General features: G+C 40.5%; 1 protein-coding gene across 1 annotated transcript in view; it reads left to right on the top strand.

Moving 5' to 3' along the window:
- The window catches only part of galnt14 (UDP-N-acetyl-alpha-D-galactosamine:polypeptide N-acetylgalactosaminyltransferase 14 (GalNAc-T14)), a 168,052-nt gene that overhangs the window by 22,200 nt on the left and 132,101 nt on the right, over positions 1–13,751 (top strand). The window contains exon 2 of the mRNA XM_038726536.1: positions 13,290–13,459. Within this exon, the coding sequence (XP_038582464.1) occupies positions 13,290–13,459 (170 nt within the window). The remainder of the gene's footprint in view (positions 1–13,289; positions 13,460–13,751) is intronic.

Genomic DNA, 13,751 nt, shown 5'->3' on the forward strand with positions numbered 1-13,751 from the left:
TTAGATATAGATAGAAAACACACTCACACTCACACATTAGATATCACCCAACAGCTGCCAGGCCAATTCCACTCATGTCCCAGTGCGCCCATGATTCATTGCACCACTGGTAAATTTCAGGTTCAGTGGAGAGTCTGTGTTATGAGATATGATATGGGTATGTGTGTACATATCTCTCTCTTTGTGTGTATGCCTTTTTGAGTATGCTTATTTGTGTTTGCATTTGTTTATTTTCCAGTGCTGTCAGGACCAAAACCCATCAGACCCTGAACGTTCCTTTGTGTACATTTGTGACTGATTTACACGACAGTGAAGATGAGGCAAATCAGACCAATAATAAATTAAAAAGTTTCTGCATGATTTGATTTTTGCAGCCGATGAGACAGAAATTAAGAGACATTGTGTCAATCTTTGTTATTTCCTTTTCTGCGACTGCGATGTTTAAGTGGATGCTGGATAGGAGATGCACAGAGGTGGGAAGATTAACATTGAAATAGGCCTTTGCATGCAAAATTGCTGAAATGATAAATCAATCATCAAAATAGCTGCAGGTTAATTTTGTATTCATCACTTTATTATATTCTATTCATTGATTCATTCATTGAAATTGACAAAACACAGCTTCTCACGAGACAATTAGACCAATAACAGGTGAAAAAGTGACAGCTTGGTTTGAGATAGATGACACAGAGTCACCAAATTCTACTACTGTGCGACTTTGTGAAGTTTCAATTGATGCTGGAAAGGAGAAACACAGATATGGGAACTGTATAGTGACGACAATCTACTGAGAAAGTTATTTTCTCTTCTTTAGTACATAGCTCCATAATATGCTCTGCTTTCTATGCTTCCTTGTTGTTTTTAGACCAGTCAGGAAGTCAGTGAAACAACTCTTAAATGTAAAATTCTGCGGTCTTTGTTTGACCATTCAATCTCATTGAGTACCGCAGACTTCACTCTGATAGATCCTAGGCCCCGAGTTAGTCTGACCTCAGGTAGAGGAGATTTATTGGGAGCACAAACTGTATAGGGCCTAAAACCAAAAACTAGAACTTCACTTCTGCTGTGATAATGCAGATTAAGTTCCTGAGTCTCTGAAAAGGTTCCCGCAAAAACATCCTGCGTTGTGGCGAAAAAGGCTAATAGTGTAGCAGTACATAAGTGTGTCTGTGTTTAGGTGTTTGTGTGTGTGTCATAGACAGAGATGTATGAGCTGGAACAGAAAACAATGTAGAAACTAAACAAGCACCGCTGCTGCAGGGAGAGATCTATACACACCCTTAATTGATGACTGAGCAGTGTGTGTGTGCATGTTCTTCCCTGTGATTGTGTGTGAGACGGTGTTGAAGGAGGAGAAGGTTTTTTTGTGTGTGTGTGTGTGTGTGTGTGTGTGTGTGTGTGTGTGTGGTATTGACGTAGCAGTGCTCTCTCCAGACCTGAGCTCAATAAGCCCTGACTTCAAACAAACAGCAACCACTTCACACAGGTGGAGAGGAGAGGAGGAAGGAAAGACGAGAAGGTAAAAATAAATGAAGGGGTAGCAGAGGACAGAGCTGTAAGGCTATGCAGAATAGCAGAGGGGAAGAACAGATGTTGGTAGAAAGAGGGGCAGATGAGGGAAGAAGTAAAGACTTGACAGGTGAGAATAGAGGGAAGATGTTAAGGGTGAGGAACATGGAGAGAAAGAAAGTTTTCTTGCCCTCTAGGTGGCCAACTGCTAAATCCAGCAATGTTGCTGTGGCATCCTCTACTCCCTTCCTTGCCTGATATGCAAACTGGAGTGGGTCAATTATACTCTGTGTCATGGCCAGTAAAATTTGTGCGCCCTATCCCTTGTGAGGTCTCACAACATATGGTTTCTAATAACACCCCTCTCTAAGTTTGAATCTTTGCAGAAGTATGATGTCCACTTTACACAACAAATTCCTGCAGTATTCTACTGATGGTTGGTGATGATAATGCAATAATTAATGTACTATAGAAATGATACAGCAAAAACCTTAAAAAAAACCTTTAAAAAAGGCATTAAAAATGTTCTGTGAACAAATAAATGCATCAGCACGTTTGGCCAGTCCACTACATGCTTTTAGCGTCTGACTTTTGGAAACAACTTCTGTATGCTGTTTTGGTTGATCATAAACATACACCACTGAAGAAGGTGTGTTAAATGGTAAAAAATGCACTGAAAGATAACTAATCAGACGTACACCATATAATACATTCAGCTTGCATCCAGAACTTTTGGCAGGATCAGAGAATGACTGACTGGAGCACGAAACTAGATCAATAAATTCCTTTAATTATGATACAGAAACAAAATCAATCTTTCTACATATTAATGATGAGCATATTGATGAAATTAACAGTAAGACACACCTGTGTGCAGAGCCGTGGGAACATGTTTTCAGTAGGTATTGTAGGAGTTCAGTTATTGTCTTACAGCAACAACACTAGACCCAAAAATTGCCCGTTAGGCATTAAGGTCTATGTAAAAAACTAAAAAACTATTGTTATGTCTACCCTTCAACTCATTGCCTTTCTCGAATTAATATTTGCATACTTTTTCATAAATTAATTATCATTGCCAAAAGATATCCAACTCCATTTTCTAAAGATTATGGTTTACCAATCTCGTTATCTCAAGACAGCAAAATAAAATAAGCCCTCAGTTCAAGTGAACTTTGAATTTTATCTGAAATGTAACGTTCGGTGCAGTTTCTGCCTGTTCCACCCTGATTAAAGCAGAATGTGAAGCGTTGATCAATCGTTTCCTCTGACTGTGTCTCCACTGCTTTGGTTTCTCTTCAGCGAGCCAGACTATAAAGGGCGACGCCACCCCGAGCTGCTCTGATGTTGATCTCGAGATCTAAAGTCACAATCTGACAGGACAGTTTTCAGTTTTATAGGATAACAAGATAGTTAGTCGTGACCTGAAGATAATAAAAGTTTGATACCTCGGCGTGGCACAAAAACTAATTGGCAAGCTTGTGATAACAAGGATTAGAAAAAAGTCCATGCAAATTAGGTCTGTCTCGCTGTGAGTAATTTAAAGAATCCTGCAGATAGGTCTTTTTTTAAACATGGATATTTTGTGCAACGTCTGGACTGCGACTAATCCCCATTTTTATGTATTCTTTCTTTTTTTGTTTTCTTTCTTCACCATGTATAATCGGTCTTCTGGATGCTTGTCTCTTATCTGTTTCTGTTGGATTTTTTTTTTTACTGTCAGTCTGTGCTGCATAATGCTTAATTTGTAACTTCAAATGCATATTCATATGTTTGGCTTATTCCTGCAGAGGATTTATTTTGCGTGTTTTGTGTGACCAAAGCTCAGAAAAAAGGCATTTTCAGCTTGTTTTTCTGCTCCACCTGTATATATTTTATCTGAGCATTATTAAGCCAGAAGGTAGTCTTGAGATCTAAATCTCTCTTTTTTTAGACATTTTAATGTTAAGAAGGAAGGAAAGGAAAATTTAGAACCATGGAACCACATATAAAACACAAAACCATGGAAATCTCTGATAATTTATGCTCAGCAACCTTTCTAACTTAATCCCACCTCTGTAACCTGAGTCAGATCATTTTGAAATTGGAGGAGATGAAGTATTATACTCGTTTTACCTTCGTAATAATACCACTGATAACTCTCTGGGTGTAATCTTGCCTTTGTTAGATAGCAGATAGTTAGAAATATAAAATAATATAGATATCTCATTTGTTTTGCCGCTTTGTTACAGTTGTAACAGCGGTGATACATCACAATATAATCGAGGGGTTGACGTGTGTGCTTAAACTGTATGTTTGTGTGAGAGACAGAGGTCATTGTTCATATGGTGCACATGAACAGGGAATAATAAAGAGGAAGCACACACTCACACACACCATACATGATTTATGCCTTGGATATAATGGGTGATTTTTCATCTGACTGGGCACATATTAAGGTTAAGATACAGTGAGGGAGAAGGAGAGAGCGAAAGAGCTTAGTACTTCGTGATATCAGAAATAATAGCGGCAGTAAATTGAAAACTTGATTTTGTAATGTTTGTTTTTTTGAAACACTGTTCTCATACTGTATTTTCCATTTTGTTTGTGTGTAACTGGGAGAGAGTCACAGACAACAGATGCACCTACACAAAGAACAAATCATTGCCTCACGGCAACATCCCAAAAAATAAAGATGGGAACAGATAATTTTTCAACTGTATTTCAAAAAATTGTGAATACCTGCACCAGATGTGGAGACATTTGCACACAAGTCTGCATCAACACCCACATTTGTGATGACTCAGCAGTTAGAGTTGACTATTAATCGCAGGCTTGAGCTTTAGTGCCCTTGAGCAAGACACTAAACCCTGATTGCTCCTGGTTAGGCTTGTGTCTTGTTTGGTAGTTTGCTGCCACTGGTGGTGTGTGTGTGTGTGTGTGTTTGTGTGAATGGGCGAACGAGAGGCAAATTTTAAAGCAATATGGATAAAAGTAAGGGAAAATGTTTTCCTGTGTTTAGAGGCTGATGTCTCTTGATTAATTCTTTAGCTTGATGCTTATGTGTGAATGAATCCCTCAGAGAACCAATGACATGTGCCATTCTGCAAAATGAGTACTTTTACTTCTGGTACTTCAAGTATATTTTGACTATAATACTTTTGTACTTTCACTGCACTGTATTACCGCATTTACTTAAGTAAAAGATCTGAGCACTTCTTCCACCTCTGGTTTGATGACAGATAGATCAGTGATTCACAACACCCAGGATGTGACCAGGCTTCCAGTCTGAATAGATGTTATCAGACAAGATAGGACTCTTGTCTGCTACTTGCCAGTCCGAGCAGTAATGCCTGGTGCACACTAGAGGATTTTCAAATCTTAACCGATATCACAGACATAACGTCAGAATTAACTGAATTTAAATATTTTAATCTTAAGAACACACACATCAGTAGATTCCATCAAGACACAGGACCACAGACTTTCCGGCGGAAATGGATTTCACAGAAACTTGCGTAATCAAACGTGACGTCAGACATAAACAAACATGGAGGCAGACTATTGTCATCAGCTAGTTGCACTTGTGTGTGTGCTGTTTTTTTTTTTTGCACAGAAAGACGCAAAAAAAGAATAAAACTGTGGATGGCTGAGAAGAGGGAATCAGCTCCCTCTCATTGCCTGTTGCGGGTTTCCAACCAGCCTCGGCTTGGGGACACCCCCGCAATTGTTGGGAAGGCTGAATCAGACCCATAATTAACACAATTATCCTCTAGTGTGTGGCCAGCATAAGTGAAAAGCCACAAAAACAAACAAAACTGGAGCTGGATGACAGATTGCTTACGAGGAAACATGTTCAAATTTCTCAGTAAGTGCTGAGTTATGTTTATGTATTTCTTTCTATTTTCTCTTTACGATACTTGATATTATTCAGCGACAGCCTCTGTTTAAACAACACAAAACAAACACCACAATCCCAAAAAGCAAACCAGTCCAAACTTACACAGATGTGCCTTCATTTGGACAAATTCAAATCAATATTAATCTTTCCATTAAATTCTAAAATTCTGGGTACAGGATGCATATTTTGGAAAACAAAAAATCACATAAATTTGTGACAAGTTAATGTCTTTCACTTTCTCAGCTTGGACTTTTCAAACTGGTCAGAGGGATTCAAACCAGAAACCTTCCTGTTACAAGATCTGTCGGTTTAGTGCACATTATCCTGTCCTTCATACCTTTTCTTTCTCTCTGGCTTTACCTCTGCTGTCTTTCTCCAATGTGAGCTGTCCAAAAGTACGCAATGGCTGTGACACCCGAGTGTGCGCGCGCGTGTGTGTGCGTGTGTGTGTGTGTGTGTGTGTGTGTGTGTGGACAGGCTTCAGCTTTCTCATTATGATTCGAAATGGATCAGTCTGTCTGGTCTGGATGAATTAATAAGGTCCTTGGTGGCTTAGCGCACACACACACACACACACACACACACACACACACACACACACACACACACTGTTTGTCCAGCGCTTTGTGCTTCAGGTTTGTTAATTGGATGTCTGTGTTCATGTAAGAGGCAGTGAGAGGATGCCACGGTGCATTAGGAAGACAAGCTGTGTGTGTGTGTGTGTGTGTGTGTGTCTTGTAAATAGGATAGAATCCAGAGGACCTTGAACGCAGCCACTCCTGAGCTCCTAGCGAGACGAGACACAAACAAATCTTACAGAGAGGAGAGAAGGCCGCAGGTGTGTGTGTGTATGTGTGAAGCTCTCACACCCCACCCTTTTTATCTCGCCTCTTCTCTCATCTTGTCTCCTCTCTCCACTGCACTCCTCTTTCTTTGTCCACTCTCCTCTCCTCTCATCCCTTGTCCTCTTCTTCCTCTCTACTCATTTTCCTTGTTTGCTTAATCCCTTTTCTCTCATTCTCCTGCTTTCCTTCCTGCTCCTCTTCTCCGTATTTACTCCGTGTCCTTTCCTAATCTTTCATCTCCTCTCCCCTTTCCTTCCTTATTTCTTCTCCCTCATGTTCCTTTCTTTTACTCCTAATCTGTTTTTTTCAACATTTCAATGTCGTCCATTTCCCTGTATTCTTTCTTTCTCTCCTCTTCCCTCCACATTTCTTTTTTCCCCCTTCCTTAGGGAGTGCTTGAGCTAAATTATGAATAAATTATTTTTATTTATGCCAGACTTGATTACACTGCTTATTCAGTTTTAAAAAAACATCTTATCCTTCTATTCTTTCGTCTCTCTTGTTTACATTACGTTGCATTTAGCTGACGCTTTTATCCAAAGCGACTTACAATTGCTAGATATGTCTGAGGTCGCAGGCCTCTGGAGCAAATAGGGGTTAAGTGTCTTGCTCAGGGACACATTGGTCGATGTGTCACAGTGGGAGTTGAACCCGGGTGTCAAAGGCATGTGTCTTATCCTCTGCATCATCGCCACCAGCGTCCTGCTCCCCACCTCCCGCCCACCATGCCAGTAAATCTGAATGAATCATATTTTGGTGCTTATGGTTTCCGTAAAATAAACGATTAAATTGTGGAAAAATCTAATCAATCTAGCGATGTGTAGCATGCCCATATTGACAAAAAGTTTAAACATTTATATTTGTATGTAAGGTGGGATTCATTCATCCAAAGAACTTCTACATCAGCTTCTTGTTAAAACCTGCATTTATTAGATATGTTTGAGGACACCAGTGTTGACAACACAGGGGATTGGTTTCAGGTACCCTGCAAATGTCAGACCTTTCCATTGGCTGTATGGGCAGTAAAAAGATTTTTGGTGTTTTCAAACACCATAAATTATATTTGTTTCATGAACACGCTTTAAAAACAGTGTATAACAGCAGTGTTGGGAATGTAATAGGTTATCGATTACAAGTTACCCTATTTAAAATGTAATAGTAGTGGTAACTATTTCAGTTACTATATCAAAGTAAGATAGCTTATTGCATGTACTTGCTTTTTGATTATTTTCCTAATGAATGTTTGCAACTGTTAACCGTTTTCAAAATAGGGAATTTGGATGGCAGATGGATGGCGCTGCAAATTCTAACCACTCTGTCCTGAGAACCAAATAAAAAACATCTAACTTTACTAAATGTCTGCGGCTGGAAATATTCAACATATGGCCTAGCCTTTTACAGAAACTATTCAGATGTATTAGTAACTGTGATGGGTTACATTTACCTTTATTTTATAATTAAATTACATAACTAATTACTCCCCTGTCTACACAAGCAATTTCCCCTCATAAAACACAGTTTCTTCACGACTTTTACTCCCAGAAAAGCGTTCCTGTGCGTTCACCCCAATTTCCAACACTGTTTATATCTTCTTATCTCTTTACTTTTTCTCTCTCTCTCCAATCCACACTCTTTTTCTAATTTCACCTTTTCCTCTCAGCCTCCCTTCCCACCTCATCGTGTCCTCCCCGTCTGTCCCTCTTTCTTTCTTCCTACTTCTCCGTCTGTTTCTTTTATTCTCACTCTCCTCCTTCTCTCTTATTCCTGTCTTCCTACTAACTCTCCTCCTTCTTTCTCTCTTCGTTTCCTCCCTTTCTCCCCCCCATCCAACTTCCCAGTTCCCCAATCTTTCCTCTGTTTTCTACCTCCCTCTCTTTACATCCAGCCGTCCCTCTATCCTCCCCTGTCTCTCCCTCCCTCTTGCTCTTCATGCTTCGTTGTTACAGCCACCAGGGGAAGAACTAGCAACACAGACTAACACACACACACACCTACACAGGGAGTCTGACTCCCAGCCCTCTAATGGCCCCATTTAGACAATGTGTCGCATCAGCAAGTCGTATGGCTGAATAATGAGGAGAGAAGAAGAAGGAGGAGGACAAGAGAATAAGAAGATGAGGAGGAGTGTCAGTCGTTTTACGCATCCCTCCATCCACACTGCTGCTCCACCATAAATGTTGTTCTGTTACACACACCATCAGCTCTGGACATTGTGTGTGTGTGTGTGTGTGTGTGTCCATTCATCTCCACTATGTGCCAGTGTGTGTGGTCGTTGCGGAGAAATATGGCCTCTGGGGTTTTTGCTGAAGCTCCTGTGTTATGTTTATGATGGAGCAAAAGAGAGAGAGAATGATCATGCACCGTCTTTATATCACTCGCCTCAAAGTAACATCCTCTCTCTTACTCTTATGTGTTACACAAACACACACGGAAACCCACACTCCCTCTCTATCAGCTGAAACACACATTCCTCAGCCTCTCAAAAGATACCTACACGCTCACACAAACTCACACACGTCGTTCAAACATCACACACACACACACACACACACTCCACGCTCCTTCCTGAATGCAAACAGGCATCTGTACTCTCACAAATGATATACACTCTCTTTTAAACTACGCACACACTGACAGCAGAGCTCCGACAGACAGAAAGTGCAGCTGTAGCTGTTTTTTTTATTTAGTTTTTTTTAAAGTCGCTGCCACCTTGTGTTTTTCTCCACCAGCTGTTAGGAGCTGAATGGGATTTATGTGCTACATTAACATTTTACATCTTATTTTATAGCATTTGTATTTTCTGGAGAAGTAGCAGTTTCTCTAGGGTCGTTCTTGGGAACACGGACCAGAATCTTTTTTGTACTTCCGAAGAGAAACATGAAGGAGGACTGACTTTTACTGTGGCTCCCACTGAGAACCTCTAATTAGCATTTTAAAGGGCCAAGCTGCTGCTTTTGCATGCTTTAGCCTATTAACTACAAATTGCATGTTTTATATTCTTTGTTTCTTTTTCTGAAGCATCCCATATGTTTTTAAGTTTGATTTCCCAACTTTCAGGCACTTATTATATTGATTTCCATTTATTCACTGTAGCAAGTATATCAACACACAACGACCTTAAACTAGTCTGAGCTCAGACATTAATTGCAGTGAACATTTAGGCTACGCTCAGACTGCAGGCCAAAGTGACCCAAATCTAATTCTTTTGACTATATGTGACTCAGATCTGATCTTTTTATGACAGTGTGAACAGGCTTTTGGACACTTTCATAGTCCAAATCCGATACAGATCGGATGTTATTAAATGCGACCTGATTTAGGCACTCGGGTTGGAATTAATGTAACTTTGACTTCACTGTAGAGAAGCTTTTCTGCTGTAGACGTAGCCGCTGTGAACGGAAAAGCTTCACAAAAGCCATTATTATACATGTGGCTCTCCTTCCCTTTCTTACACCTGAAATCCACCGGACTGCGAGCTCTCTTCTGAGTTACGTGCATGCTATTTGTCTGTGCAGACACAGTGGAGAGAGAGAGACTGTAACGTCAGTGAGTTGGGCGGTTGCGTTGTGCAGTGCCAGAAACCGTAATGAAAAGGACAGAAAGTTGTGAGCACTTGTGAGCATAATTCGGGAGAAATGTGACCCGTGAGAGGACAATAAAAATAGAATAGAATAGAATATACTTTATTGTCCCCTAGGGGAAATTTGTCATGGACTCAAAAGTGCGTAGTGCATAGTAGTAGCTGCCCTTACAGACAATGAATACGCATAAAGTACAAATAAAAGCTGAAGTCATACACGTACGCTTCACACACATGTGACACATCCATTAAAAGATTAAAACAAATAACAAAATAAAATAAAAAGACAAATTATTAAAAAGTTATTTAAAGCGGTTCAATTTGGTTTTGGGATTCTGTACCTTCTGCCAGAAGGCAAGAGGTCGTATTCTGTTTGAAGGATGTGGGATGGGTACAACATTACTCTCCGCGCCTGCCTGAGTACAGACTGCTCAAGATGGACTGAAGGGAGAGGTTTTCAGTCCTCCCCATCACCTTCATAGCAGTCTGTACCAGGCGCTGAAACTTTGATTTGGACTGTGTGGAGAGATTACCGAACCACGCCGTCATCCCATACCTGATAACACTCTCTATCACTGCCTCTGCGTAAAAAATACAGCCTTTGCTGTAAACGGGAACATACATAGTCTACCTGATCTCTCCAGCTTATCACCTTACCTTTACCCTTACCACCAGGTTATCCGGGTGGATACCCAGATACCTATTAGAAGTGACCTTTTTGATCTCCTCCCTGTGAATAGACAGTTGGGTATGATCCCCCACCGACCGAGGGTCAAAAACCATCTCCTCAGTTTTTTTAGTGTTAATGGTGAGATAGTTCTGGTGAGTTCTGGTGAAGCAGGCTGAGAATGGCAGTGTCGTCAGGAAATTTAAAACACAGGTTGCCTGGGAGACTATTGGTGCAGTCATTTGTGTAAAGGGTGAACAGGACCGGTGAGCACAGCCGTGAGGTGCACCTGTACTGATGCATTTGGATTCTGAAAGTGAGGATTGACTATGGGGATACTATCTACAGGTTTGCCTCTCTGTCCACTTTGTCCAAACTTGACCCCCTTTTTCACTAGCAAGGACCATAATCAACAGGTATGATTAAATGATTTATTGATTAACGAACAGAAGATGTTTGAAACTTGCAGTAGCTGAATAGACATTAGAAAGCGTTGTGGAGAAGCTACGATAGGGAAATCCGCCGTAGCACCCGGGCACGACGGACCCCCTATAAACCTATGGAGAGGAGGAAGGAGATCAGGAGGCAGGACAGAGAAAGGGGTGGGAGGGAGGAATGCAGGATACGAGGGCGAAGGGGAGGACTTAGGACGTGTGGGTATTTATGGAAATGCTGGCGATGACGTGCTTGATGTGTGGTCCCGCTCCTGAAACTCTGCTAATTAGCACCACATCACTCAGCTCTCAGATATGTCACTAACTCTAGTTTTAGGACACATGATTGTATATTGTACAGATTGGTAGGATGGTCATCTCTTCACTTGCGCAGGCTTGAACATTGGTATATTTTAATTTCTATTTAATTTTCGGTAAACTTCCCAATTATTTAACCAGGTCATTTTTAACTTTTCAAAGCCGTCATAATCTCAGGTCACATAACTGGCTACAGTTCAAATGTCCTTCTATCAGAACAGAGGCTGGAAAGCTAAGCCTGGTCTATTATGACCCCTGGTCTTGGAATGATGTGCAGACCAAGCTCAAACTTCAATCCCTCATCTCTCTAAATGATTTTAAACATAAAATAAAGGAGGTGGTCACTGCTAACTGCAGCTGCTTTGCCAATTCTATTACCACTTAACTCCTTAAATCTATGATCTAACACTGTTGTTTTTTGTGAACAGTACTATGTAGGGTATTATGTAATACCTAAATTTTTGTGTTGTTGTGCTGTGTCTCGGAGACTTGTTTTGCTGTGTTTTCTGTTGTACCTAATGATGTGTACCTATCTGACCCTGTCTTGACTATAGGTCTCACTTGTAAAAGAGGTTTTAACCTCAATGTGACTTTCCTAGTTAAATAAAGGTCTCCTGCAAAAATTGGGAGGGTTAGCAAGTAGGAGCTAGCCGGCGCTAACCTCTGTGGCTCTGTTTACTTCCGTACAACAGCGTGTGACGTTGTGTTATTCTTCTGCACATTTGGTTCACTTTCAGGCTGTGGACAGTTCACACCGGAGTCTGGTATGAGCTGCATTAAAAAAAAATCAGATTTGAGTATTAAGGCTTGCAGTCTGAACGTAGGCTTAGTTTCATTTACTTTAATGTCAAAGTTAAGCTTTTGTTGTGTGGTATTCTGCAGCTGAAGAGTCTTCCCATATTGATGTGTTCAAGGACACTCTGAGAGTGAGTTGCTGAAAAACAAGTGCAAGACATGATTCTCAATACTCTTTTCACAACAAACAGACCCAAACTAAAAGGTGACATGTATCAAATAAACCAAACTACAGGTTTGTAAACGATCTTGAGCTCTGAAAAATGCTCATCACTATAGAAAAGTATATTTAGTTTGTCATTAATAAGCTAAAATTGGCAGAACCACTAGTATGTTGAGGAGTACTTGAGTCTGATGTTTTTATAGCTGTTTTTGCATAATCTCCACCTAGGCTTACTTATTAAATTGGACATCTGATCAAATGATTAATTGACAGTGAGTGATATTTAGGTCAAATTTAAACGATCAGAAAATAAGACATTCGGACTTTAAAGCACAAACTAACTCAAAGCCTCCAGCAAAGCACAGATCAGGTCATTACAGTCTGTTAAGAGACAAAGTGCAGCATTTAGTCACGAAACAAGGAGAGAACAAAGAGGACGAAAAACTGAAGTCAGACGTTCATCTTCTTAAATACCAAAGATCAGAAAGTTAAAAATAGTAAAATTACCTCTAAAAGCTCTCCTAAAAGATGAACCCACAGATAGAGACAGACACACACACCGCGCGCACACACACACGCACACACACACACATATCTTTGGTAGATAATCAAAAAAACCTGATCCTGGTTGCTTCAAACCAAGAAACACACTCTGTTCTCTGAGATATTTCATTTGGTTTGGTGGATAAAACACAGATCATCTCGAGTACACACTGATCTCTTACTAATTGACAGATTGTTCTCACACTGACTGATATTTATAAGACAGCCTTTGTTAGACAGTTACGTGCTACACACTGTGGTGGCATCATGTTGTGTCCAGACATTCGAAGCATGAAGCAGTCACTGGACACGTCATACAGACAGGAGATGTAGTCATTGTGCAGTGACAGGATGTGCAGATTTGAGGAGTAAATATGATAAAATAGCTGCTTTTCCGGAACGTTTAGAAAGATGGTTATTTTTTGATATTTTCAGACATTTTGTAGACTAAACCATTAACCAAAAAAATTGTTCACTGTTTAATTGAACTAAAAATGATTATTAGTTGTAGCCCTATTTGTCTCACTGTTTGTTATTATTTGACTGACTGATTGACAGATCTCAGATGCAGAATGGGAGGACATGTTGGAGGATTTTGATGAGAGAAGTTACCTGAACGCTCGGCGCTGGAAGCCCGGTGACGACCCGTACACCCTGTACGCCTTCAACCAGAGAGAGAGCGAACGCATCCCCAGCAACCGTGCCCTGAGAGACACACGACACTACAGGTACACACACTCTCACACAAACTCTTTTTGCTTATGTCTTTTGTTTGAATCAGTGTGTAACATTTCAGATGGGTTTGGGAAAATATGTATGCTGTGTGGTGAACTAGCTGTACAACCTGAGAAACCTCAGGAGGAATATGTTTATTAGACACTCACTCTACAGTGTGAAATATGAATCTGTCGAGTGTGCACTGCATAGAAATGAAGCTTATCAATACACATACAACCCAAACTCCAGTAGCCTGCAGGCATTAACAAACAGATTAAAATACACATATCACACTATCAGACC

Source organism: Micropterus salmoides, unplaced genomic scaffold, assembly GCF_014851395.1.
Source record: "Micropterus salmoides isolate LMB-PRFRI ecotype aquatic unplaced genomic scaffold, ASM1485139v1 Ms_hic_scaffold_18, whole genome shotgun sequence".
NCBI classification, from domain to species: Eukaryota; Metazoa; Chordata; class Actinopteri; order Centrarchiformes; family Centrarchidae; genus Micropterus; species Micropterus salmoides.